The sequence below is a fragment of the Phaethon aethereus genome (genome assembly GCF_964289735.1).
Source record: "Phaethon aethereus genome assembly, chromosome: 2".
Taxonomy (NCBI): domain Eukaryota; kingdom Metazoa; phylum Chordata; class Aves; order Phaethontiformes; family Phaethontidae; genus Phaethon; species Phaethon aethereus.
Genome location: NC_138582.1, coordinates 134,259,658 through 134,283,952, shown reverse-complemented (window position 1 = coordinate 134,283,952; position 24,295 = coordinate 134,259,658). Strand labels below are relative to the sequence as shown.

General features: G+C 38.4%; 1 protein-coding gene across 1 annotated transcript in view; it reads right to left on the bottom strand.

Annotated features, from left to right (window-relative positions):
* The window catches only part of SKAP2 (src kinase associated phosphoprotein 2), a gene marked incomplete at its 5' end in the record, with an annotated part of 120,380 nt that extends 96,285 nt beyond the window's left edge, over positions 1 to 24,095 (bottom strand). The window contains 4 exons of the mRNA XM_082015387.1: positions 818 to 922; positions 10,863 to 10,888; positions 13,274 to 13,379; positions 24,047 to 24,095. Coding sequence (XP_081871513.1) covers positions 818 to 922; positions 10,863 to 10,888; positions 13,274 to 13,379; positions 24,047 to 24,095 — 286 coding nt within the window. The remainder of the gene's footprint in view (positions 1 to 817; positions 923 to 10,862; positions 10,889 to 13,273; positions 13,380 to 24,046) is intronic.
* Between the last annotated feature and the right edge of the window lie 200 nt (positions 24,096 to 24,295).

Below are 24,295 nucleotides of genomic sequence, written 5' to 3'. Positions count from 1 at the left end.
ATTAATATACGTCGTTAATTTATTTGTACATATACTTAATTTATTGCCATATATTATCCATAGAAGGTATTTATATTATGTATACAATAAATGAATATCAAAAATATGGACACTATGCTAAAGCAAGCTTGTTAACTGTTGAAATATCCCATTGTTCATGTCTTCAGAACAGTTGCATTTAGCATTAAATTTAATGAATACAAAATAAACCAGCATGGAAAACAGCTATGGAGCCTAGATTTTTTTTTTTTAATGCAAACTCAAATTTAAAATTTATATAATGAAAACATTCTACATTTGACTGTCTTAATGGAAGGAAACATTGTAGGAATAATTAATTTAATATTTTATGAACCTATTCTACATGGAGTTTACAGAAAAATATCAATCACATAAACTGTTTCATTATTTATTAGATAAATAATACAGTACGCCATTAAGCAGCACAATAAAATTAAGCAAGAATCTGATAATGTTGAATTAACAAACAATTTGTTACTACAAATATTCACACTTTTTTAGCCACTGATCTATCTTTAAAAACATATGCATCTACAGAAGATGTTTTGTTATGGAAAAACATTAGTTTAAAAAAAAAAATGTAAATTTGAGACAGCTTCACTATGCTCTAGGACCACTAGAGAGAGCTCTTCAGTTCCTTTAAAGGTTCTTGTAAAGGTAAGAAAACATCACAGCTGGACAGTTTATCTGTTTATCTGATTTCCAACACTAACATTCGCATCATGAGGATCTGATGACATGAGTTTGTAGCAAACTGGCAAATCCAGTACATTCTAAGGTAAACAGCATTACATACCATCAGAAGGTCCTTCATCCTCTTTATCATATCGGTCAGATGCTACTGAGGCACTATCAGGAGGCGAAGGAAAAGAGCCCTCAGACTCTTCCTCATCTTCCACTTCTGTAGAAGTTAAAAATACACTGGTAGTTAAAATACCCTATCATACAAACACAGACAGAATCCAAAGACAAATATTTTCATTATTCAGGAGGATACCAATTCCTACCTCACACAAAAAAACCCACCAATCCACATTTCTCATGGGCGCACCTCGCACGTTCAAGCGCAGCTGTAAGCGCTGCCGTTCTAGGGTTACCTTCCAACCGGCCGCGTACGTGTTGCTGGAGCGGTTTCCCTACACGCTGTCATGCACTGAACCCGCTCCCAGCGCTGCACAGCTGACAGCTTCTCACACCGGGGTGGGAAAGAAACACACACCACAGCAAAGAGGTGGGCAAGGGAAAACACTGGCAGGAGGAGAAACGGGCAGCGCCAAGCTCCAAAGTTCTGCCTGTCCGAGTGCAGGAAGGAGCCGCAGCAACTTCCCCCCAAGGAACTGCCAAACTACTTTTGGCAGCAGTTTGTCACCCTCTGCCCACTTTTGCTTTTCTTCGCCATAATTAGGCGCTACTTTGCAAATGTTTTATGTGTTTTATTCCTCCCATGAAACTAAAAAGGGAATCTTTTCTTCTGACAGCAGCCGGTCTGAACCTGCGGCTTAATACAGCATTCTGTCCGTGAGTTTCTTACAGAACTGAAAGCCCTACTATAATACATACAAAATCTACATTATTAGCTAACCTATACACTACACTGACCAGAATGCATCAAGTATGAAGGTCTGGAAAAGGTAAAGCAAAATCAGTACTGGTTAAAGCTTTCATTTAATTAGACAAAATTTAATTTCTGCCTCCCAAAACTCAGTATATTTTTAGAGTTTGGTGGGGGTTTTTTTTAATACAATGTAGGTGAAGGAGAGGTGGAAAAACAGCAAATACAGAAAAAAAGTTAAAAAAACAAAACAGAACTAGACTGTTTCTTTTAAAAAAAAAATTTTTAAATCAAGTCTTGGTGAAGGAGAAAAATTCCAATAACTAAATGGAATACTGTCACCAAACCCAAATCATAAAGCTTATGCTCCAGCAGATCAAATGACTCTAAATTTTCTTAAAAACCATATAAAGATAAATTTCTCAAGCATTGCCTTTTGGTATATTCATATGCAGAAAACTTTCCAGAGACCTCCAGACATGCTTCTCTATTTATATGTTCCCTTTTGGAGCACTGTATTGGATAACTAATTTCTCAGAATCCAAAATACACCCCATGCATAGTGAAAATATTCATCTTCACAGCCATATGAATAACATTCACCAGTAGGACTGTCTATGCATGGCTGAGTTTTACCCCTTTGCTTTCCATTTAATAACTGAAAATCATGGAAAATTCAGAGTCCATGCCCAAAAAGCACTGTAGCTATTCACAAAGAACTGCAAGTTTCCTATGCAGATACGGCAACAAAGCCTGATTTTTGCTTTACTGGAGTTCTTCTACATCCCAAGATTGTAGAATAGCAAGTTGGTTTTCCCTTCATTAATTTAGTACACTTTTCTTGGGAGAGCTTCCTTTCAAGCTCCTATGCCATATAACAACTGCTTTGAATCTGAACTGGACTTCAATCTATTTTTTCACACAGCCATCTTCCAGTAGCACTCCAGCCATCGTGTTAATCTGATCAAAATATTTGCATTTCATCACACCTGTCAAACCAATCAAAAGTAAATTATCCTTCACCAGGATTCACCTCTTCCTCCACACAGAAAACCAGAGAGCAGATTGCACATGAACAGAAAATATTATGCCATATTTACAACCTGCATGATCATCTTTCACACTTACATGCCAGAGAGTAGCTGTCTGTCTCTCTATATATACACACACACATATATAAAACTCTCTCTTTATTAAACAATAGACTCCATATAAAAAGAGCAGACAGGATATTCACAACCTATACAGTATCAAAAGTTGCTCCACTCTTTTCCTGTCCTAAACTTTTACTAATACTAGATGCATGGAATATATGTATATATAAACCCCACCTCCAATGCCCTGATTGTCAGTCTAAAACATCATCTTATCAGCTATGCATAAACATACCATCATTTAACCTTTATGAAGGTGCCAGCATAAATTTAAAATATTAGGCTGTATTTCTAGAGGAAGACATTTCCACAAACACCACATTCCAGCACTCAAAATTCATGGGCTGAATAGTAAGAGTAAACCTAAGTATATCTAAATATGTAGCACTTACGGATGAAAACAGGCAAGTACACAGGTAGGAAGAACATCTCCAGAGATTTTTGCTGCACTCAACTATACATAATCTCTTTCAGAGAAGTTGTGACTCCTTATCTAAGTTTTCTGCACTGTTACCCTGCTCTGCGATTAAGTCACAATATTACCATTTTCTAATTATGCTAAGGATTTTGAATTCAGTAAACCTTTGTGCTTTGCATTCATATAAAAGCTAGATGATCTAGAAACAAAAGGCTTTTTAATACATACATACATATTTAGGGCACACCATGTACATACCCTAGATACATACTGTATTTGAAACAACAAAAAACATAGGCACACCAAATGTAGACTTAGAATAAAACAAGTATCTGTCCTAAGTCTGACAATATCAAAGTTCAAAATACTCCTAAAACAAAACAAAAAGAATTGTTGCAGTATTACGAAGAAAGAAATTACAAGCTCTGTGCTTTTAGAGAGCTTATAGTCTTCAAAGCATTCTCTAGACGTTAAATCCTAAATAAAGGTTCAAACACTTCCATGGGAAAAAACTCACTGAGAAAGACAATCAGAACAAATATACCAATCCCATGTCATACAATAGTGTGTTTAGGTACCCACACTTTTTTATGGAAAAAATGTGAAGAATACGTCACAGACACTGAATACAGCTACAAGCAACCTGTAGCCTTGCAGGGCTAGAGTAAACTAAAAATCTTCCATTTTTTATTTTAGATTAAATAAATGTATGTGTAAGTTTATATTATACAGTGAAATGCAATCCTTAAATCATCTAATTTGTACAGAAAAACCGCAGGCATTTTGATTGGAGAGCTGACTCAATGTGCTCTGGAGCTTTAACAGGCAACGTTTCACAACATTTTTATGTGCTCACATAAAAGAATGACTACAGGCTAGTATCGACCTTGGGTTTTTGCCTCCTAATTCCGGCAGGGTTAAAAGACATCTTAGGAGCATATGCTATTAATATATAAGGATATTGCTCCTGACAGTTCATAGAGAGGCTTCCTGTTGATTCTGCAGGAGGCATTCCCACTCAGAGTAATCTCTGCCCTTTCTCCACTTCACATGCTCCTCCATCAAGGTGTTGCACTGCAGTTTATACTCCACCTACTGAGGAAGACCAGACAGAATTGCATTTGAAGCTACATGTGTTACCCCTTGAACAGTCAGAGGAGTCAGTGTTGAGCAGCACAAGCCACTACTCCTCTCTTCAGGTGCCAAGTACCTAAAAATACACCCAAAAAGCATCAATAAATTAAAGAAAAGCATTCAACTTGCATTTATGTAATAGAAAACCGAACTACAAAGCAACAATGGGCATCAGGTAAATGTATCCAATACAATTTGCAGGCATAATTGAAAGCATTACTGCCTAATCAGACATCTAAAAGCAAAGCATGCTCAAACGAAATGTCTATAGACTCATTAGTTGGCAGCCATTCCATTACAATCACACATAATGTCAGTAGTGCCTTGAACCTGTGCCAATGACAACAGCATAAATTTTGCATCTCATTTCTGTGGTCATAAAATTAATGATCAGTTTAAAAATACTTCTTTGCAAAAAGTTATTGCACAAAGAAGTGACATGAATGTGTCCCTGTTATGCAGTCACAAGGATAATTAAGGAGTTGATGCTCATTAATATAGCTTCTTGTTTCCCCAGAATACCGTATGATTTATCTAGAAGATGAAAAAAAAGTTTAATTAACAGTAGATAGTTAACAGTTAGAACAATAACAAAAATATGTGTATGAACTGACCCTATTCTCCAGTTTCTGCAATTTAAACTAATCTCTTACAGGTTTGATAGCAGAATCAATATTTTATGTTCTCTGTAAATAAAAAAAATACAACATCTTTCCTTATTAAATGCTACCTTTTCCATTACAGCTTATTTATTGATTTAGGAAATACTGCATACCAAAGGGTAAGCATACCACATTAGGACTGGAGCATAAAAGACAAATTCTCCTCATTGTAAGAAGGGCTGCACTTCAGTCCCTGCCCCCTGTTCTGAAGATTTCCAAAATATTTTGTTGGTACAAGCTGAATATAATGAACAGGACCATATTACTTTATAAGAATCCAGTTTAAAAAAAAATAAATCCAGATTTCTTTTCCCCCCCAGAAATTCAATTTCTTCTGCAATAGTGTGATTATAGTAATGAAATCCTAAGCATTAGAGATACTGCTTCAGCCACTAAATCTAAAAAAGAATAAGCAAGGTATTTCAGCCAATGCCTTCAGAAGAGACTTGCTAGCTCAGGGTTCCCAGATCACTAAACACTTTCATTTTATTTCTAAAAACGTCTAGGCAGGGTGATGCATTAAAATTGCTCAAGTATAAGCAAAATAAAACAACTCACAAAAATAAAGAGACATACACATCAAAACACCCTGCTTCTTGCCATTTTAGGAGGTCCCAAGTCACAGCAAGTTGAAATCACTTCCTCCTGTCTCTCTGCTCTGCTAAGAACCCACCAAAGAACTGGATGAAGCCACTGAGCACATAAACGCAAGGTCCTCACTACACAGTTTTTCACAAAAATAACTAGAAAAAGTTGCTTTCAAGCTGGCACAGGTATACTTGAGCCTCTTGATAGACGCAGCTGATTTAAGATGCTACTGACCCAATCCACCAGTCATCTTGCAAGGCTGGATTCTTGTGACAAGCGCTTTCTCGATGTATGCTTTGCCATGCAATCTGCTCCAACACACTCATTCCTGAAGAGTCTTCTAGAGGCTCATATTAACATGATGGTTTTTACTGGCTTGTTTTATAAAGTCAAGCAGGAATTCTTTAGCAGCTATTTGTTAAAACAACACTGAAACAGCATTAGGTTTATAAGCAAATACGCTTCAAGCAAGAAAAACAACACAACTTTTACTTGGTGAGCTGCCTCTCGTACTGATGATGCACATCAGGATAAGACCATTTTGTGCTGCACTGGTGGCTGTACCTTGTGCTGCCTGAAATTGCGCTTGGCACGGACATTTCACAGATAACAGCTGCATGTAGCCAAAAGGGACAACACAGTAACTTGCCCACAATGAAACCCTCCAAAATTCTAGGATAGAGTGATATTTGGCATACGTCTAATGCATCTGATGGTGCCTCCAGAAATACGTCATGATGATCCTCAAAGGACTGCGTATCAACTAAGCCATATTTTTCCCATTTATGGTTAATACTAATGATGTATTTATGCCCCTAACTGAAAGCTTAAGTGTGTTAAAATACAGAACTTTCACCCTCTGATGACCACAAGCTATTGCCTCCCTTCTCAAGTCCAAAAAGACTCCTACCTGCTGCCATTCCCTGAAAAACAGAGTGTAGAGAGACAAAAAAGGAAGTATCACCAGCACACAAAACCAGAAAAAAACCCACCAGAAAACGCAAAGTCTTTGTATATAGTGCTACTCTATCAGCTTGACTGTTTCCAGGAAGCAGATGTCTCGGGCTCCAGACACTCACTGCTCTGCCAAGAGCCAAATAGGCACCTGAGTCATTTAAAGGTTTCCTACAGGTGCTCCCAATAATTACATAGAGAAGAACACCAATGCTCTAGACACAGGTTTATCTTCTACTATACTACAGTGAAATGAAAATTAAAGTGGACCTTCATCATTTTATTATCAGACTCAAAAGTGGTAGTTCAGCAAATGTCAAATCATACTTTTCTGCATAAATAGTGCCAAAAGTCGTGTGTTGCAGATCAGATATAAGGTGCACTGAGTGCTTTATGGGGAACTCGTTCTGCAAATTCCCATATTATGACTCGATTTGGCTAGTACTTTTGGTGTCTCACTTTCAACACTGAGCCAAAATCTTTTGTGAAAAGCGATTAAAAATATATATTTTACTAAAATAAATGCAAGGAACAGATGGCAAGTGAGCTTCAAACACAAATACAGTTTCTAGGGCTTATAGCGCTTCTGCCAACTTTAGCACTATTTTTAGCATAAATCGAAAACAAGGTTCTTTTAACTAAACATTTTGGCAGCCATGGTATTGATTCAATTAATCTCAAAACAGAGAAATGCCAAAAACTGAATTAACTCAGAATCTTTGACAAAGTCCAGACTTTTATATCCTTAGTGGAATACTAGTCTTATAAAAAATGAATCCAATTTGTATGAAAATTAACTTAGTTTTCAAGTTCCTTTTCAATTCTAAGATCTAGAACAGGTCACCTTGAGTGTGAGTATGGCTTTTTGGTTTTGCTTAAACTGCTTAGATAAAGAGTCAAATATTTCAAATGAAAAAAAAAAAAAGGCAGCAGTGTCTAAGAGAAAAACACATTTCTACTGAGTTCCTTAATTTAAGAATAAAAATAATAACTGTTCAATAACTTAATAAATAAAAGTAGAATTTGTGGAAAGATTAGTGGTTTTGGATATTAATATAATTGTACATTTTTGGTCATAAGAACAACATGCACTGTCTTTGTCTGTAAATCAACATTATACTTAACTGTAAAAGTCAGTTTAAAATCAGATAACACATCACACATGAGAATTAAGTATTTTCCTGCACAATTAGTTTTTTGTCTTGAATTATGACATGTACCTAAAAATCTTCATATTTTTAGTGTGCACACACAGAAGATGCTTTTGCCAGCATATTCACTGACCTGACAGACAATATAAGAAGGCTTATTTTTAAGAGGATGCAAGGAAGTCCTCAAGTTCATCAGTCTGGTTGCGAAGATGTATGTACACATTTTCTGAAAGTTAAGAGATATGCACGTGGATGATTTTGGTTTCAAGGAACCTAGTTCTACTTGTGCACATGCTCTTCAATTTTTTTTAATTCTTCTTGTAAACCTCCTTGCCTTATCTTTATGGAAAGTAAGATTCTGTATACTACTGGCCAAAGCCCATACAAAAAGACTCATACAGATACCCTGGTCAAACTGACTAGTCACTATATGCAAAGCCAGCAGAACATCAAGAACATACAATGATGAAAGAGAGTGGAGTGACAAGCTGATACCCGCAAAGCATACTTGCTGAGCGACTCACAAGCTGAAAGAGCTGCTGTTTGAGAGACCATAGTCAAGTTTCATTATGTTATACAGGAAATATATGAATTTCCAAAGTGTTAGTCCACTCCTTGTGGCCTCCGAAAGATTCTTCTGGGTGCCTCTGGAAGGATGACAGGTCACAACTCACGAGATTCTTGAAAACAGCTGGTATAGTACAATAATTAACGTAGTATGATAATTTCTATACCATGGTAATATGGCACATAGTATGAATCATTCTTCACCTTTCCTTTCAACTGCAACAAAGATTATTTTATTTGCATTTTTAAAAATGGAGTAACTGCTACTGCAAAACAAAGAAGAGCAAATATTAACCACACACAGTAGTTTTCACTACTCGGTTTGTTTCAGTGCAGTTTCCACATTTCTGCTTCCACCCCTCCTTTTTTCCTAAAAGATACTCTCCTTATATTTTGGGATATTTCTTCTTTTTCTGGAGGAGGGGGAAACAGGAAAACATCTGACGATCACTGCCACCTCAGTTTTTAATCTTTTCTCAAATTTTCCATTTTTCAACTGTCCAGGTGTGCACAGAGGTATGAATGGGCACAAAAGTTGACCTCACTCAGCTGCTGCTGCTGCTGCTTTGTTACAGTAGTAGCTGGCCAAGAATCCGACTGCTTTACCTCCATGTGGGTCATTTGTTCTACACCTACCAAGTCACGCCTAATTTGTACAGGCCTAAAGTAAGAATGGCACAACCAAATAAAGCTTAGCACACACTTTTTGAAGTCTGGAAATTGTACCAACAACCCATACCACCGAACCACATTCCCCCAAGTATTTTGCAAATAAGTGCAGGCTCCCATTTCTCTTTTCATTTTCATGCACGTAAATGAACATGAATTTGGAGAAATTTATTCTTGGTTGCAGAAAACAATGGTATAACTTTAGAGCCCTCTCGTTTTATTGACAAATACTGGAAGAAAACTAAAGTGTCAGCATTCACAAGCTTCACCATCTGTACATAGTTCTACCATCTGAACCAAAGAGACACATCATGAGAATTTTTTTTAAGAAGCAATATAGCCTTCTCAAGAAGCAAATGCACTCTAATCAAAAGACGACGACAATATCATTTTCACAGAAATCAGAGCAAATTATATGGTAACAATTACAGACTATATCAATTAAATCATCCATTTTACTGGAGATAATGAAATCTCATCTTATTAATAATTTGTTGAATCGGAACAGAAATTCTGAATCAAATTGCCAATGAAGACAGTAAATAGACTAGAATTTTCTTGACCTTCAAAAAAAAAAAAAAAGGCAAGCTGGCTAATGCAAACTCTGCTCTTCGTAGACAACTCTCATGTTTATTAGAGTGTCATAGCCTCAGAAAGTTATTAAATCGTCAAAAACAGTCTCTCCAGAAAGTCAGATGCATTTGCAATGAAACAACCATCCCACCTAATTTCATGTTAGTCATTTTCTTAATAAAATAACAGTTGACTTTTCCACCTTTAGTTCTGCTGGACAGTGAGGAGAGGAGGGAAACTACATTTTAGCTTCAGCAAGGGTGCTGAGGTGCAATATAAAAAAAATAGCAAATTATTTAGAAATTGTTTTAAAATAATCACACAGTTGGAGTTTACAGAACCTTGGCAATCTTTGGGAAGTTTCAAGTTGTATTTTCTCTTTCAGTTGAACTGTTATGGCTACATAACTTGATTTAAACAGGGATAAGAAATGTATGAACTTGTTGTGCCTTGTTATAACATTACTTACCTAGCCTAATACGATTTACATATTTGCACTTTATCAGGAAGCCTACACATTTGAACCTCCTTGTCCAGAAACAGACAGTTCTTCAACCACTGCAAAAAGTGAAGCTTTGCGTAGGCTTTTTTGACCTCACATTGTGACCCTCATACCAGCAACCACAGGCTATAGGTCATGACCTCAAGAATTAGCATCATGGAAATAAGAGCCCTTCCAGGTTTAGTTACAGAACAGAACACTCCTCGGTCTTCTCTAAACTGAACTCTGCAGCTTTGTTTTAACTCCACTAGAAGACAATAGATAACCCACACTTCAGTTTTCGTTACTCACACACTAAATTGTCTCCTTTCCAACTAAAGGTCTAGCTGCCACTGCACTATGAAAACATTCATTCAGCGTGGATCGAAAGCCAACACCATATTGCCACTAGATGATCTTATTAAAAGGTTAAAGAAACATCACTATGGAATTGAAGACTTTTGCAATGTTACGAGAAAAAGGCTGAAATAAGTTTTCCCTATTAAAATTTTAATCTCCTAAGCAGGCTGCTTTGCATACACTTCCTCTGAAAAAACAAAAAAAGAAAAACCTGCAACACATGTCTTTCGCAATGCTAGGCTATTGCTAATTAAGCCAGACATAACAAGCTCCACTTACATTAAATTCTGAGCCCTCATTTCTAAACCAACCTTTTCGTCCGTAAGCAGTCTGAGATGTATTTACTAAGGGAAACCGGACCCAGCTGCAGGGAGAACCGTGCAGCCAGCAAGCTCTTTCCTGCTGTCCTCAGCAGGGGGAGCCAGCCCCCTCGGCCTCGGCAGGCGAGCCGGGCACAGCCCAGCACCCACCGCCTGCCCCCGGCTTACCCACCCGAGAGCCTGTCAGGGGGAGAAAACACTCCACGGGGAAGGGAAAAAGGGAAAGGGGGGGGGGGGGGGGAAATGCACGAGACTTACCTTTATCCTGGAATTCTTGAAGGTAACTGCAGAAAGAAGAAGAAACAACATAAAGCAATGCACCCTTGCAAATCCGCAGTACTAGAACGACAAGTTTTCAGCAAGTTTTGTAGCCGAAACTTAGTGCCGCAAGTTTTCCTTAGTAATTTTTTAAGGCTTGATTTTCGGCTAAAATATTTACTCAGTTTTTCTTTTGTCTTTGCAATTGAGAGAACGCCCAGTCATTTCAAAGAAGACTTGAGCAAAACCAAACTCAGATAGAGCAGCCTTTTCTAGCAATATACATCTACTCGGATATTTTGAGGTATAAACATACAAAAGCACCTCTATTTTTAGTAAACCTTCTAAATGTTAATATATTTCAAAAAGTTTTGTGCGCAAGTAAAAGCCACTAAGCATACTTTAAAAATAACACAGTAGGTCAGCAGGAAAAATTCCACAAATAGCAGTTTTAGTTGCAATAAATTATCAAATCAAAATGAAAAAGTATTAATAATCAGAAATTAAAAAGTTAATGCATGCCTAAATTTAAAAAAAAAAAAAGTTTTCAAATAAGATGATCTCAACTTATTTAATGCCTAAAAAAACCTCAAAACCAAAACCAACTCTATCATCCCAAAGGAAAAAAGTACTGTTTTTTCAGAGCTAAATCTCGGTATTTCAGAAACAATCCTAGGATACAGTTTCGTGTGTAAAGATAAGTAATCGGACAGAGATATTTAAATGGCATCTCAAGAAGCATGCATGGACTGGAGTTTATGTGAAAAGAAGATAATTTTACCAGAAATGACTGGCAAATAAAATGTAGCTGCCAAGACCATCTTTATCGACAACAAGCAGTAAGTGTGTGTATCAGGCTAGTCAGTAAGGAGATGTTTGCAAGTAATGACCAGGAGAGAAAGGAAGGGTCTAGGAATAAGAAACTGAGAAATGCAAACAGTGATAAAAGGCCAGCTCTAAGAAATCCTGCATAGTAAGTAGCACTAATAGGTACAGCCCGATATGCGGGATGTGAAAATCAAAGATGACTACAAAGTGCATATATTTTGTAGCCTGCATGAAAAGCACAACACTGTTAACCATGAATAGTATTACAGGAGATGAAGAAGGAATTAGAAATTAAAATAAGACGTGAAATCATGGAGTCATGTAAGTGAATAGCAAAGGATTTAGTGTCAACTGTGCTCATAACTGCAGGTTCCCTCCTTTGGTATTTCACCATCCAAAACAACCATAGTTGACTCATAAGACTGAAGTAAAAAGTCAGTAGTGCTGTATCTGCAAATCATCTGTACGGTCCCAGTTAGCTCAATAACACAGAAGGTAAAGCACAAAAAAAGATAGAGAAAATCCTGGTTCCTTTAAAAAAAAAAAAAAAAAAAAAAAAAAAAAAAAAACAACACACCACAAAAAGCCACACAAAACAAACAAAACACAAAACACACACACAGGGAAAAGTAGTTCCCTAAGCATTTACAGCCTAAATCAAAGGCACACAAATCTTCAATTACAAGATTTTGGAACACATCTCCTGTCTTCCCACACTTGGTGTGATACAAAGAATGATGCCTTCGCCAGATGATTGTGCTCTCTTTGAAATTGTAAACAAGTTGCCACAGAGGCAGGAGCATGTCATCAAAGTAAAGGTTAGGAGATATCCAACGGAGTAATCAGTAGAAAAACACTTTGAAAACAACAATGGGAAAAAAACCAGCAAGTACCAGATTATATCCTAGTTGATTAGAGTTGTAAGAAAAGAGATTTTGCAATGAAAATTGTGTAGCACAAATAAGGCTACAGCCAAATCTCTTTAGCTGAATTGTTTGACTGAAATTAAAACGCAATAGAACAGAGTCTCAAATCATACCTGATATTAAAAAAAAAAAAACAAAAAACAGTCCTCTACTTGGTCTGTCACAGTACTTCACTATTTTAACACTGCTGAAACAAACTTATGATCTAGAAATAGTTTCCAGTTATGTTTCAATTTTCTGTTACAGACAGAACAACAGAATATACAGTAAAGTCAGCACTGAATTATGCTGCTTTACACCACCAGAGTATGGCAACAGGAAGCTCATTCATATTCTCAATGCATTATATTTCTCGTATTTTAACGAATCTTATCAAAGCAGAGGTGAAGGCAAACTCTTCCCAACCAGCTTGCAATCAGGATTCATAATATTACAGCAATTCACATGGGACAAATCCTTACGTTCCCATTTCTTACTAAATTCTAGCAGCTTCGAGAAAGATATAAATACTTGAACTCATGCAGATTATTTCACAAAAATCAGGACCTACACAGATTTTTTAATCATTGATATTGTTAACGTTTATTAAAAGATTGTAAAAACTTAAGTTATCAGTAAGTGACTTTACAACATATCAAAGCCATGAAGCTCACTTACCTTGCCTTAACGTCTTTTATCTTCTTAAGAAGAACTTCCCTTTTATCTTTTGCTTTTCTGGATAGATTTTCTCCTTTTAGCGTTTGGGAAATAAATGTGTCAACATCTAAATAAAGAAGAAAAAAAAAAGTACACCTCAATAAAAAGATAAATACAGCTGTAATAGGTTTGTCCTGATACTATTGTGAAGAAACTAAGAAAATTATTTTCAGGCCTATACACAGTGTCGTTAACAGACATTTCAGATCCTAAATGGGATACATTTGTTCTCTGATCTACTTATGCTTAGCACAGCAAATCCTATGGTGGCATTTGATTCTTGCTCACTTAATTATGCCACGTAAGTCCTAATAAATTGCAGTACTGTAACAATTACTTTCCATCACCTAAAGTAAGGGATAAAGCTAAAACATGGAAATAGCCTTTATGCATGTATTACTACCATGTTATTTCAGAAGTTCAAGCTACAAAAATGGTTGAATAATTCATTATTTTAGCAGCAACTCCCACCCAGCTACTAATACAGGTCACTTACTGGTTACAGTATTTTCAAGTGTTCTCACATTGTCCCTGAACTCCCTACTTGACTAAAAGTTCATATCCAAAGCCTTAATCTTGCAAATAATCAGGTAGACACAATAACCATACTGAAGGAGTCAAGCCCAAGCTTATACTTAAAGTATACCTGCACTTGTAGAATCACAAACTAAAGCCCTAACCGTCATTGTATTTTTTTACTCTTCTCCAAAAGACACATTTATATAGTCATGTAGAATCAAAGCATGCCATAAAAGCTACCACGGTTCTTTGTAATGTAGTAAATATCCATTTCATAACATAAAAAAAATGCAGTGACTGAGAATTTGGGAGAGTTTATCTCCTCCAGTAGTATGTTTTCTTGGTTAACAAAAATAATTGCCAAAGTTAACTGTAAAAGTTTCTTATAGTTACCAGTCAACACATCATCAGCCTGAAAACTGAAAAATAGAAGTATGACCAAAAAAACCCTGCCTGTTAACTCAAATTTCTCAGCTGTATGGATAATAACTCTTCAGTGAATAAGGGAAAGCATACGTAAGTAACACTCATGTTTGCATGCAAAAGTTTACATTTTAAAATAACATTAAATGAATATTTACTGCAGATTTCCTAACTGAAAGCCTTAACTGACTGCTTTTTTCTTTAGGAAACAGAAGTTCAACAGCAGCATATCCCACTTTTATACTACAGGCTGCAAGAAAACACAGTAAGTCAGAAGTTACTCTTTGAGAACACTAGCATAGCTACTACAAAGATTTCATTCTTAGTAAATAATTTACCAGACCATTATTTAGATGTTTAGATTGGCTTGCTGTCGTCACAAAATGTGGCAAAATCTTCATTTTGTAAAGTGTTTTAGAGTTCCAAAGAATGATATTGATCCCCCTTCCCATAAGACACAGAATCTTCCCCACTGTATTTTCCAAAGTAGTCCTGAAGGGTAGGGACCCACACTCAGCTCTATGGCATTCCTTCTTTAAAAGGATAGAAGGAAAGGCACTTAACATGTGTATTAATGAATCCTCCAGACACACCCCCAACAGCCTCTATGCTGTACACCGAACATCCCTGGAAACATTTTGTCCTAACCCGGAGAAAATTTATACATCTCCATAAATTCCAACGATTGTAATTTCCGATCAAGCGGGCAAATGAGGATCCATGCAACCCCAAGACATTGACCATCCACAAAACCTCCCTCAGGTCAGAAGACCCCATAATTTTCCTACTGAGGGCAAAAAACAAAACCACCAACAGTTTTGCCCCTCAATGAAACCCAACAGGATTTTCCTGTACAGACCAACCTTTCACTCTGGGAGGGACATGCTGATTAAATATTTGTTCCTTCATACTTTCACATACTTATTTCAAAAATTAGATAGCAGCTCCAAAGGTCTACTCAGGCAGCAATACGTGAGAGCTTGGAGGAATTAGTCACATTTATAAATAAGGAGTGATGCATGCACAGTAATTTTGGACACTAATTAATCAGAACTTTCCCTCAGCAGTTGTCATTTAAACTCAATAGCTTCTTTACTTCTTGGAAAAGCTCAAAATCGGAGAACTCGGTTGTCTCTGGTTTTGACTGACTCTCAAAGCTTTTTTCAAACACAACTGTTGAGGTAACGTGGTTTCTTTTCCAGACATACCCCTTAATTGTGTTATCAGAAGAAAGAATTACCACTTCTTGTAATCTACACCGTAGACACAAAAACTTGAGGACTAACTACACTGTTGACACAATCTGTTCTTTTCCGGAAAAGTTTGGACTTCAAAAGCAGAAATAATGCAGAATTTTCAACCATGGAGGTGCAGGGCTGAAGTACATGCTCAATGTCTTCTCAGTAAAAGTAAGTAATGAGATGGAAAAGGGGCGAAAGGAGAGAAACAGAAAGAGAGCGACCACGCACAAGCTCCTGGTGAGTTTGTTGTTTCTAAACAGCAGCAGCAGTTTCAGAGAATACATCCCTGGGATGGCTTCCGTCTCCTGTGAGATTGTAAAACAAGTTCTGTGAGCTTAGGTAGCCACAAACAGAATGCACTGCACTCATCATGGAAGTAACAGTATTCCATATGTCCAGAGAAAGCATACAGCTTGATTCATCACAATGCCAAAACACAAAGACAGACCTGATACACACATGATCTTCAACAGGATGCTAAAGCGGCAATATACTTGGAAGATTACACATTACTGTATCATAGATTTTCTTATCTACTCACACAGAATGTTATGTATCTTGCTCAAGCCACCTTCTGATCTAACATTGTAAATCCATTCAGGATGCGCCAGATGCACATGAGATTAGTAACTTATACTAAACTCCTCTGGACAAGAAGCAAGAAAGTTATCTGAAGTAGGATAATCTCTTCACTACCTGTATTTCCACACTGTGGAAGAATATGGAAGAAGCAATCCCTGCTGTTAAGAGTTTCATCACTGGCTTAACATAAGGGAATGAGGAATGTCAGAGAAATTGTGTGAACAAAGTGATTTACCATAGAATAAGAACAGAACCAGGACTTCAGTATGACAGATGCAAGTCTCACACAGTGAACTTCAGGCAGACGCAGCAAAATTCCTCAACACTATTCTAGTAGTTTACTTGCTCTTCCTTCTCCAGGATTATCCAAAACTCAATCTCTCCTCTGCCAGTTCAATGGTATACAGAAAAGGAAAGTGTAAGCCACTAGTCTTGAGCATAGATGCGTTTCTTTCACGCTTCAGTAGCAGTTGGCCATTGAGGCATTTAAAAAGTAGTAAAAGATAAACTCCAAAAAGAAAACACCTTTGAACAGATTTCTGATTTAAAAGCACTTTTACTAATCACTACACAACAAAGTTACCTGTTTCCATAAATTTTTTGTTCTAACAAACTGAGCAGCTATTTATTACTAATCACACATTGCAGAGACTCAGCTATTTCCACTGAAAACACTAAAATTTCAAAAAGAAATAAACTTTGGAAATCTATTCAAAACCTCTTAACTTTTTTTAAGCTTGTGTGTTAGACTGCCCGATAGCTTGAAGACCCATATTTGTCGCTCTGTTTCTTAAAGCTCATGATTTTAACTTTGTCCAAACCATGCCCCAGAGAAGTTAGTTGCCTCCAGAAATGAACAATAGCTGCTGAACTGAAAGATCAGATGGATACGATCCACTCACAAATTGCTGTCAATACAGGTTACAAACTGACAGAAAAGGGAGGCCACACTACAGTCTAGCTCTGTCCACTTCAACTGGCTCATTCAGTTCAAAGTTTAGTTGCCATTTCATAAAACAGTCAAAAGCTGAAAAGCCATTTTAATTTCATTGTCATCTACATTCCTTTTACAAGGAAAAAGAGTTATTTACTTTGCTTTTCATTGGTAACACATTGTGCGGTTCTCCTTACTTCCATGACTATAAAAAGACAACACTGCAAGTTTTTCATCATTTTAAGTCTTTGGGGCTATTTGCTTTAATGAAGGCTGAAACTATGCAGATGGGCTTTTTCAAAAATGTTGTAAATTTTCAGCCCAAAGCAAGTGCTGCATTCAAGAGTGCTAATCATAACAAATCATAGCACTTTTGTTGTTTATAGGGCTTAATATTATGATCACAAGTCACACAATAAACAAACATACTTAGGACACAACTCCCTCATTTTTGTGTCAGGGTGGGCCAAGTGGACTCTCACAGAGGCACTCAAAGGCTGTGCCCTGGGTCCTCCTTTCTACCCTCCTCCAGCAGATAACCAAAATGTTGTCTACCACATTACCAAAAAGTTAGCCGCCACTTCATCACCTCATGAGTTCATGCCATTCAAATGACAGAAAACAATTATAAACCGGCAATGAGATTGGTGTGTTTCCACTCACATGGCAGAGCACGCACGCGGCTCCCTGTCCGTGACCCGAGGAGAATGCAGGGTCCTGTTTCGGGGCTGGACACGCATCCGTCATATGACAAGGGACACTCGCACGGGGTCACCTGGCGGATGCGCTGCCAGTCACACAAGAAGGGAATGGCAAGTCAGCAGAACAATTCCACCAGCCACCAGCCTTCTCCCATCTCCCTCCTCCATCTCAAGGCCCGCAAAGAGCCAGAAGCTGGCTGCAAGCCAGAGAATTTGGGAAGGCAGGCCAGAGAATTTTGGAAGGTAGCTGCAAGCTAGACACATTTGTGCACACACACTGTCCAAAGGTGAACGACATTAAACAGACTGCCATGTATCTTTCAGCTTTACATAGGCTGGCATTAGAAAGCAATTAATTAATTTGATTTCAAAGTTTTTGTGCAATTCATTAATAGGGAACACATCTAAAGACAAATTATCAAGCAATATCTGTGACTGGCTGTCCTCTTGAATCAATAAATATTTGAGGATTTTCCTTCTGGTCTCCCCCTTCCTTCCCAGCTATATTTAGAAGTCTCTCTCCACAGTTTGCTAACCTGTCTTTTAAAAATATATATGTACTTATACAGAAACAGTACACACAATGTAAAGTGAAAGTGACTGACACTCCAAGATGACTAAAATTATCACATTGATCCAGCCTAACAAGTAGGTGAGCATTCCTCTTAGCACAAAGTCCTGGAAAGTGCTGCCTTTAGAAACTGCTGTGCCTTAAATCCCCAAAAGCAAGGCTATCGTGCTGTGTTGCCTCATACAAAGCTAGTATCGTGAAAAACACTGAGTTTCATTAGTCATTTAGAAAGAAGTACACCCAAACTGCTAAGACTCCTCAAATGAAGTAAACAGATAAGACATCTCTTTTAGAAGTTGAAGAAGAAAAATTATAACCAGGACTAGATATAGCTAATCTTATTGGCTGAGTAGTTGAGCACCCTCTCTCAACATTAAAGAGGTGAGAAAAGATGAAGCTGTAACATATTAAGCATATCATGAAAAAAAACACACCAGTACAAATCACGATCAAGTTACAAACTGATTCCCAATGAACTATAATAAAATATGTTAAGGATTAACCTAAAGATTTACACTGTATGCCACATTATGCTGCATCTATTGTGGTTTGTTGACATATGATTATGAAAGAAACGTAAACCCAGTCAGATGAGAAAGATAGACTCCGTGTTAATTGAAAAAGACAAACTAAGTGAATAATGAGTATATAAAAAATAGCCTATGCCATTTTTATCACCCATATATGACACTTATTCTCAAATTTATGGCAGAGACAATTGAACTATGTTTCAAATCACTGGAGGTTATTTCTTACCAGGAATGCCTCTGTGCATTTTTTCACCTCACTGTTTCTCTTCTTATTCCATTACTATTGAAATACATATATATTACCAAAGCTGTAAATACATGTCTACTTAGAAGATGCCGAACACAATCGCCTTGGTTTATCTTGTAAAGATGGATTCTTCAGCAAATTAAAAAAAATCAGCATTCATTAAAGCCTTGGAAACATGAAAATGATACTTTAAAACAAAGAGCAAAGTTTTAAACAACAGTATCCTTTTAAAATTGAACCAGCCAACGAAGAAGAGCCACATTGTACCTAGGTGGCTTTTCCTATGATAGCAATGTAAGGAGCAAGTCAAGCAACAGCTGACAAGGAGGTCAAAAAAGGACAGTTCATTTTCTGGGCATCAGGGGTAAATATAACTACTGTAGTTCCCAAAAATAAAAGGTAAGCAAAATTAAACTCATATACAGGATCCACCATCTTGTTGTTTTCTTGCCTTGCCCTCTTCTGCATGCTACTTCCAGGATGCAACTAAACAAGTGGGTAAACAATATTAATTTAAAGAAAAAACCAGAGGAATCACATTTAAAAAAAACAAATTTGGACAATATGACTAAGCATTTAAACAAACAATAATATCTGGGTGGAAATGGTCTCTAAGGCAAGAACATTGGTTTCTGTTTAGTTTTGGGGTTTTGTTTAGTAGAACAAGGAAAGTGGATATTGGGACTGGATATAAGGTTCCATATGAAACAGAGAAAGCAGAAGTATTTGTAACTTTTAAAATATGAATACAGAAGATTCAAACTAGAAGTACCACAAAGTGTAAAAGGAAAACCAAATTTCAAAAAAGCACAGGACCCTTACTGCAGTCACAGGTGTCATGAAGATAAGAGGGAAAAGATATAAACAATACATATATCTAATGATCATGACACCATCAAAAACTTTTTAAAAATAAAGAATGCTTAACTCCAACTAAATCTCCATTACTGAAAAAACTCAAGAATCTTTTTTTCCAATCAAGATGACCAAAGCAACCAGTCTGATTTACATTACAGGAGAAATAATATGTCTTTGGGGAAGAAGCAGCCTCCAAAATCCTTCTCAGCTATGGACAAGCCAAAATTTAGAGCTGACATCAATGAGTAAGGGGAAAAAAAATGAGCAGGCCTCCAACAATCTATGTAACCAATAATAATTTGACAGCAGGGGGGAAAAAAAAGTAACATCCCACTTTGTCAAACACCCACAAGATCCTAAACATATAAACACAACAGAGGATACCTTTTCAAAAGAAGAAAAGACTCATTGAGGCTGGGCTTCCTTCACTAAATTCCAAAATCTCAAGCATCATCTAGAAGGTGCAGAGACACAGGTAGGGAATGAAGAAGTTACATACACTACCACACAGCTCCAGTTATAAAGAGGGAGACAAGAGAGCAACAAACTGATTTTCTCCTCACACCAGAAGTTCAGCTCATGACCAGAGGACCCGGGTTCTGCCTCCAGTGTTTCCCTTCCACCACTTGAATAAGTCAGAGGATGGGCTTGTGAAATCCCAACAATCTTCTGCAATAAGCCCATTGCCACACTGACCTTTCCCCCTCAACTTTACAAAAACGGCTTCCTCCTGTTTCCAGCTAATGCTGTTAGCCCTGAGCTCAAGCTGTGCTGCTGCCTGGAACATTTCAGCGCCACTGACATGCAACTATAATGACCCTGCCAGCATGTGTGACAGAATTTGTTTTTGCGTTAAAGATATAATATTGTTTAGGTTCAAAGTAAAGCACTCACAAGTCAAAAAGTTTCCTGTGCGTCTTTAATTCATCCCCTGGTGTGTTTATTCCCATTATCACCATGTTTAACTACAGGAGCACTTAGCATGATTTCCAGTAGGACCCTTACTTGTTCAGCATAGTGGGTGGACGGTACTCCAACAATCAATCAAGGCTAAGCAGGGATAAGGAAATCCATATGATCGCTTCTCCAGTTGTTGCAGAAGTTGGAAACAGTAGGCAAGACTACCAAGGAGAGGACAAAGAACACAATATTTATGAGATTTTTGTACATCACTGCCTCACTGCTATGTGAATATCAGGCTAAAAAAAGGTACTTGTTGCTAGACATTAACTGCATGAGAGAACCCAATATGACAAAGTGCCCAGCACTCATAATGGCCACTGAATATAGACATCCAACTCACATTATTTTCCAGAACAACCAGCACAGCATGGAGACAGGTGAATTTGAATTCTAATTCTGTTCCACCATTGATTATTTTCTGCGACCCTAGATCACATCTTGTTTATTACACTAATTTTACCGATGGGAAAACAATATTCCCTCATCTCAAAGAGGTGCTGAATCAATGCTTGTGAGCCATTAAAATAATACATTAAGAAACACCCTCAAAGAAAAGCATGCAGAAATTAATAACTAGCTACTCACTGCAGTCTTTATATTATGTAAGGGCTGCTTAATGAGTAGTAAAGATATTACAGGACTCCCTTCCTTCCTCCATTACCATACATCTTCACTACATGAGTAGTTTGAGCAAAGAGAAGCAACAGACTATGTAATTAAGATTACCAGAACCTAAACATATCAGTGAAATAACTGCTTAGACAATCTGAACTGCTCTAGTTTCTGACTTGCATTTGACTGGTAACATTAAGGAAAAAAAAGGGAAGGAGAGGTTAACAGACACAAACTGTAAAAAGGGTTGCCATATTTTTAGAAAAAGGAATTTGGTTATTGAATTTTTACATTGTATAACCATAATTATCCTTACATTTGTTTCCCTTGATAATTCCACAAGTAAGACTTAAAAGTTACAAACTGTTAGTTGTTCGTCACTACCCCACCTCCACCCTGCTAGATTTCTGCTTACTCCATAATTACGATGTCAGAAAATTAACAAGTGGTAAGCTCATTTTGCATTGAGTCCCAAACCAAAATGGCATGTGAATCCAAATTAAGTTGAAAATATTACCGTTACAGTTGTAGAGACATATTATGTAGCATTTACACTACTGTAATAATAGATCAAAGATTGAAAGATCATTGGTAAACCATTCCATTCTCCTCTTAACTTCAGTTTTATAGACAGCACTAAAGAAATTATCTAATTTTCTTCCAGAAAAGATGAAGCTGTACACACTGTACAAACACTAGACACCTGTATATAACTTAGGCCATGATCATAATGACTCTGAAAGAATTTTCCTTGAAGGAAAATAGGTGTTCTCTGTTTCACTTCAAAATACAAACCTTTGTATTACTCTTTCCATGGGAGACTGGATAAAGATGGGGAGAAAGACAAGTGGCATAAATGAGGCACCATGACAAAAAACAAATCACAGACTGGACTGATCACATCTGCATCACACCCTGCCCCTGAAAATATCCTAAAAGTACTTAAAATATTGAAGAGTTTCACGATCCGCTTCACAGAGTGAAAACAGCTCCAAAACAAACACACACAAAATACATGTGATCACAAGGTCCAGAATACAGTAATACAACAGGAACTACCAAGGTTTAGAAAGGCTAAGGCTAACTTTTTTAATATATATATTTTTTTAATCATTAAGAATCTATGCCATGAGAAGAAATCATCAGAAGCTTTCCTCCACCAGAAGTGGCCTTTCATGCAGGTTTTACTACAGATGGTAGAGCTGCAAATAATGTACTTACAAACAGTAGTTAGGAAAATACTTAGAACAGTTGGCAGAAGTGCTTTAAAGAGGAGAAGACTGACTGTAAGAGCAATGTTTCAAGCATTAACTTTTACAATCAAAGTGTTTAAAAAAGAACAGTCTTCAAAGGTGATGAGCTACACTAGATTCTAGCAGGGGCACAGCCATGTAATCGAGTACTTCATTTCAGAGGGAAGATTTTGGAAAGCATAAGTAATTTGAATGGCTTAGAGCTATACAAGTTCCTGTGGCAGAAACAGAAGTTCTCAAAAGAAAGATACTCACACTGAAACTGAAATTGTTTCAGGATACCAAAGCCGTTTATGAATTTTTCATAAAGATAAATCCCAAACTGGAAATACACCATTTGTTTTAATGGGCAGCAAAAAATAAGTTTTGAAAAATGAAATATAAATCTTGAACGTAAAAAAACTTGCTGGTATTTTTAAGTCTCTACTAACACTATTGCTGATAACTTTTCACCGTGAGAAATCATCCTGTTCCTAGGCTCCAACGTATCTGTAAGAATGTGGACAGTCACAGTCAGACGTATTTGACCGATATGACAATACGCCAGCAATTCAGTAACATCTTAATACATCTCGATGAAATTGGCCCCAGATGTTGAAGCAGGCAATTTTTTGGTGGGGCTTTTTTTCAGTTAACTGGGGGAAACAGCGGAGCGACACCAGAAAAGGACGGTGTAACCCCTGACAGCACCTGCCGGGCCACTGACGCACCTTGAAGGGGAGAAACTTTCACCTGATCAGTGATTAACCGACGCAGGGGTCAGAAACGGGGTCAGAAACGGGGCCAGGGGCCCGCCTGACGGCCGGTTCTTTCCACACACGCGTGTCAGCAGGGGACTTCCACGCCCCCTGTGTCGCTCTGCAGCTGTCCCAAACAGCTCGCCCTCGCCCCTTCCCGGAGGCGGATGGGGGCTGCGAGCGCTCAGCCGCAGCACGACGGCCAGGCCGGGAGCGGGAGCCAGACGTCTCTCCTTCCTCATTTCGGGTGCGCCGAGCAGCCGCGGGGAAGGGAACGGCAGCACCACGATGGAGGGCCGCCGCCGGGGCACAGGAGGAGGAAGGAACCGCGGGAGATGAATCGGCGAGGGGAGGAACCCACGAAGTGGAAGCGAGCGTCCAGGGCCCGCGGAGGAGCCCTCAGCTCAAGGGGCTGGTCCCCCCTCAAGCCCCGGCTGCCCCGGCTACCCCGGCCCGTCACACCCCCCGCCGGCCCGCCCCCCGCGGCCTCCCCTCCGCCCTGCTCCCCGCCCGCCCCTCGGGAAGCCCTCCCTCCTTCCCTCCCTGCCGGCGGCCGGCCTTACCTGCCAGGAGGCTGCAGACCTCCTCGGGTATGGCGAGCGCGCCGTGCATGCTGCGGGCGGCGGGGGGCTTCCAGGAGGTCAGGGACACCCCGCGGGCGGGGCCCAACGGCTCGGCTCGCCCCGGCCCCGGCCCCGGCAGTGAGGAAGCGAAGGCCCCGCCCACCGGCCGAAACGGCATGGCCGCGAGCTACGGGGGCGGGGCTTCGCACCACGGGGCGGGGCGGCCCGACGCTTTCGCCGTCCCTCTGC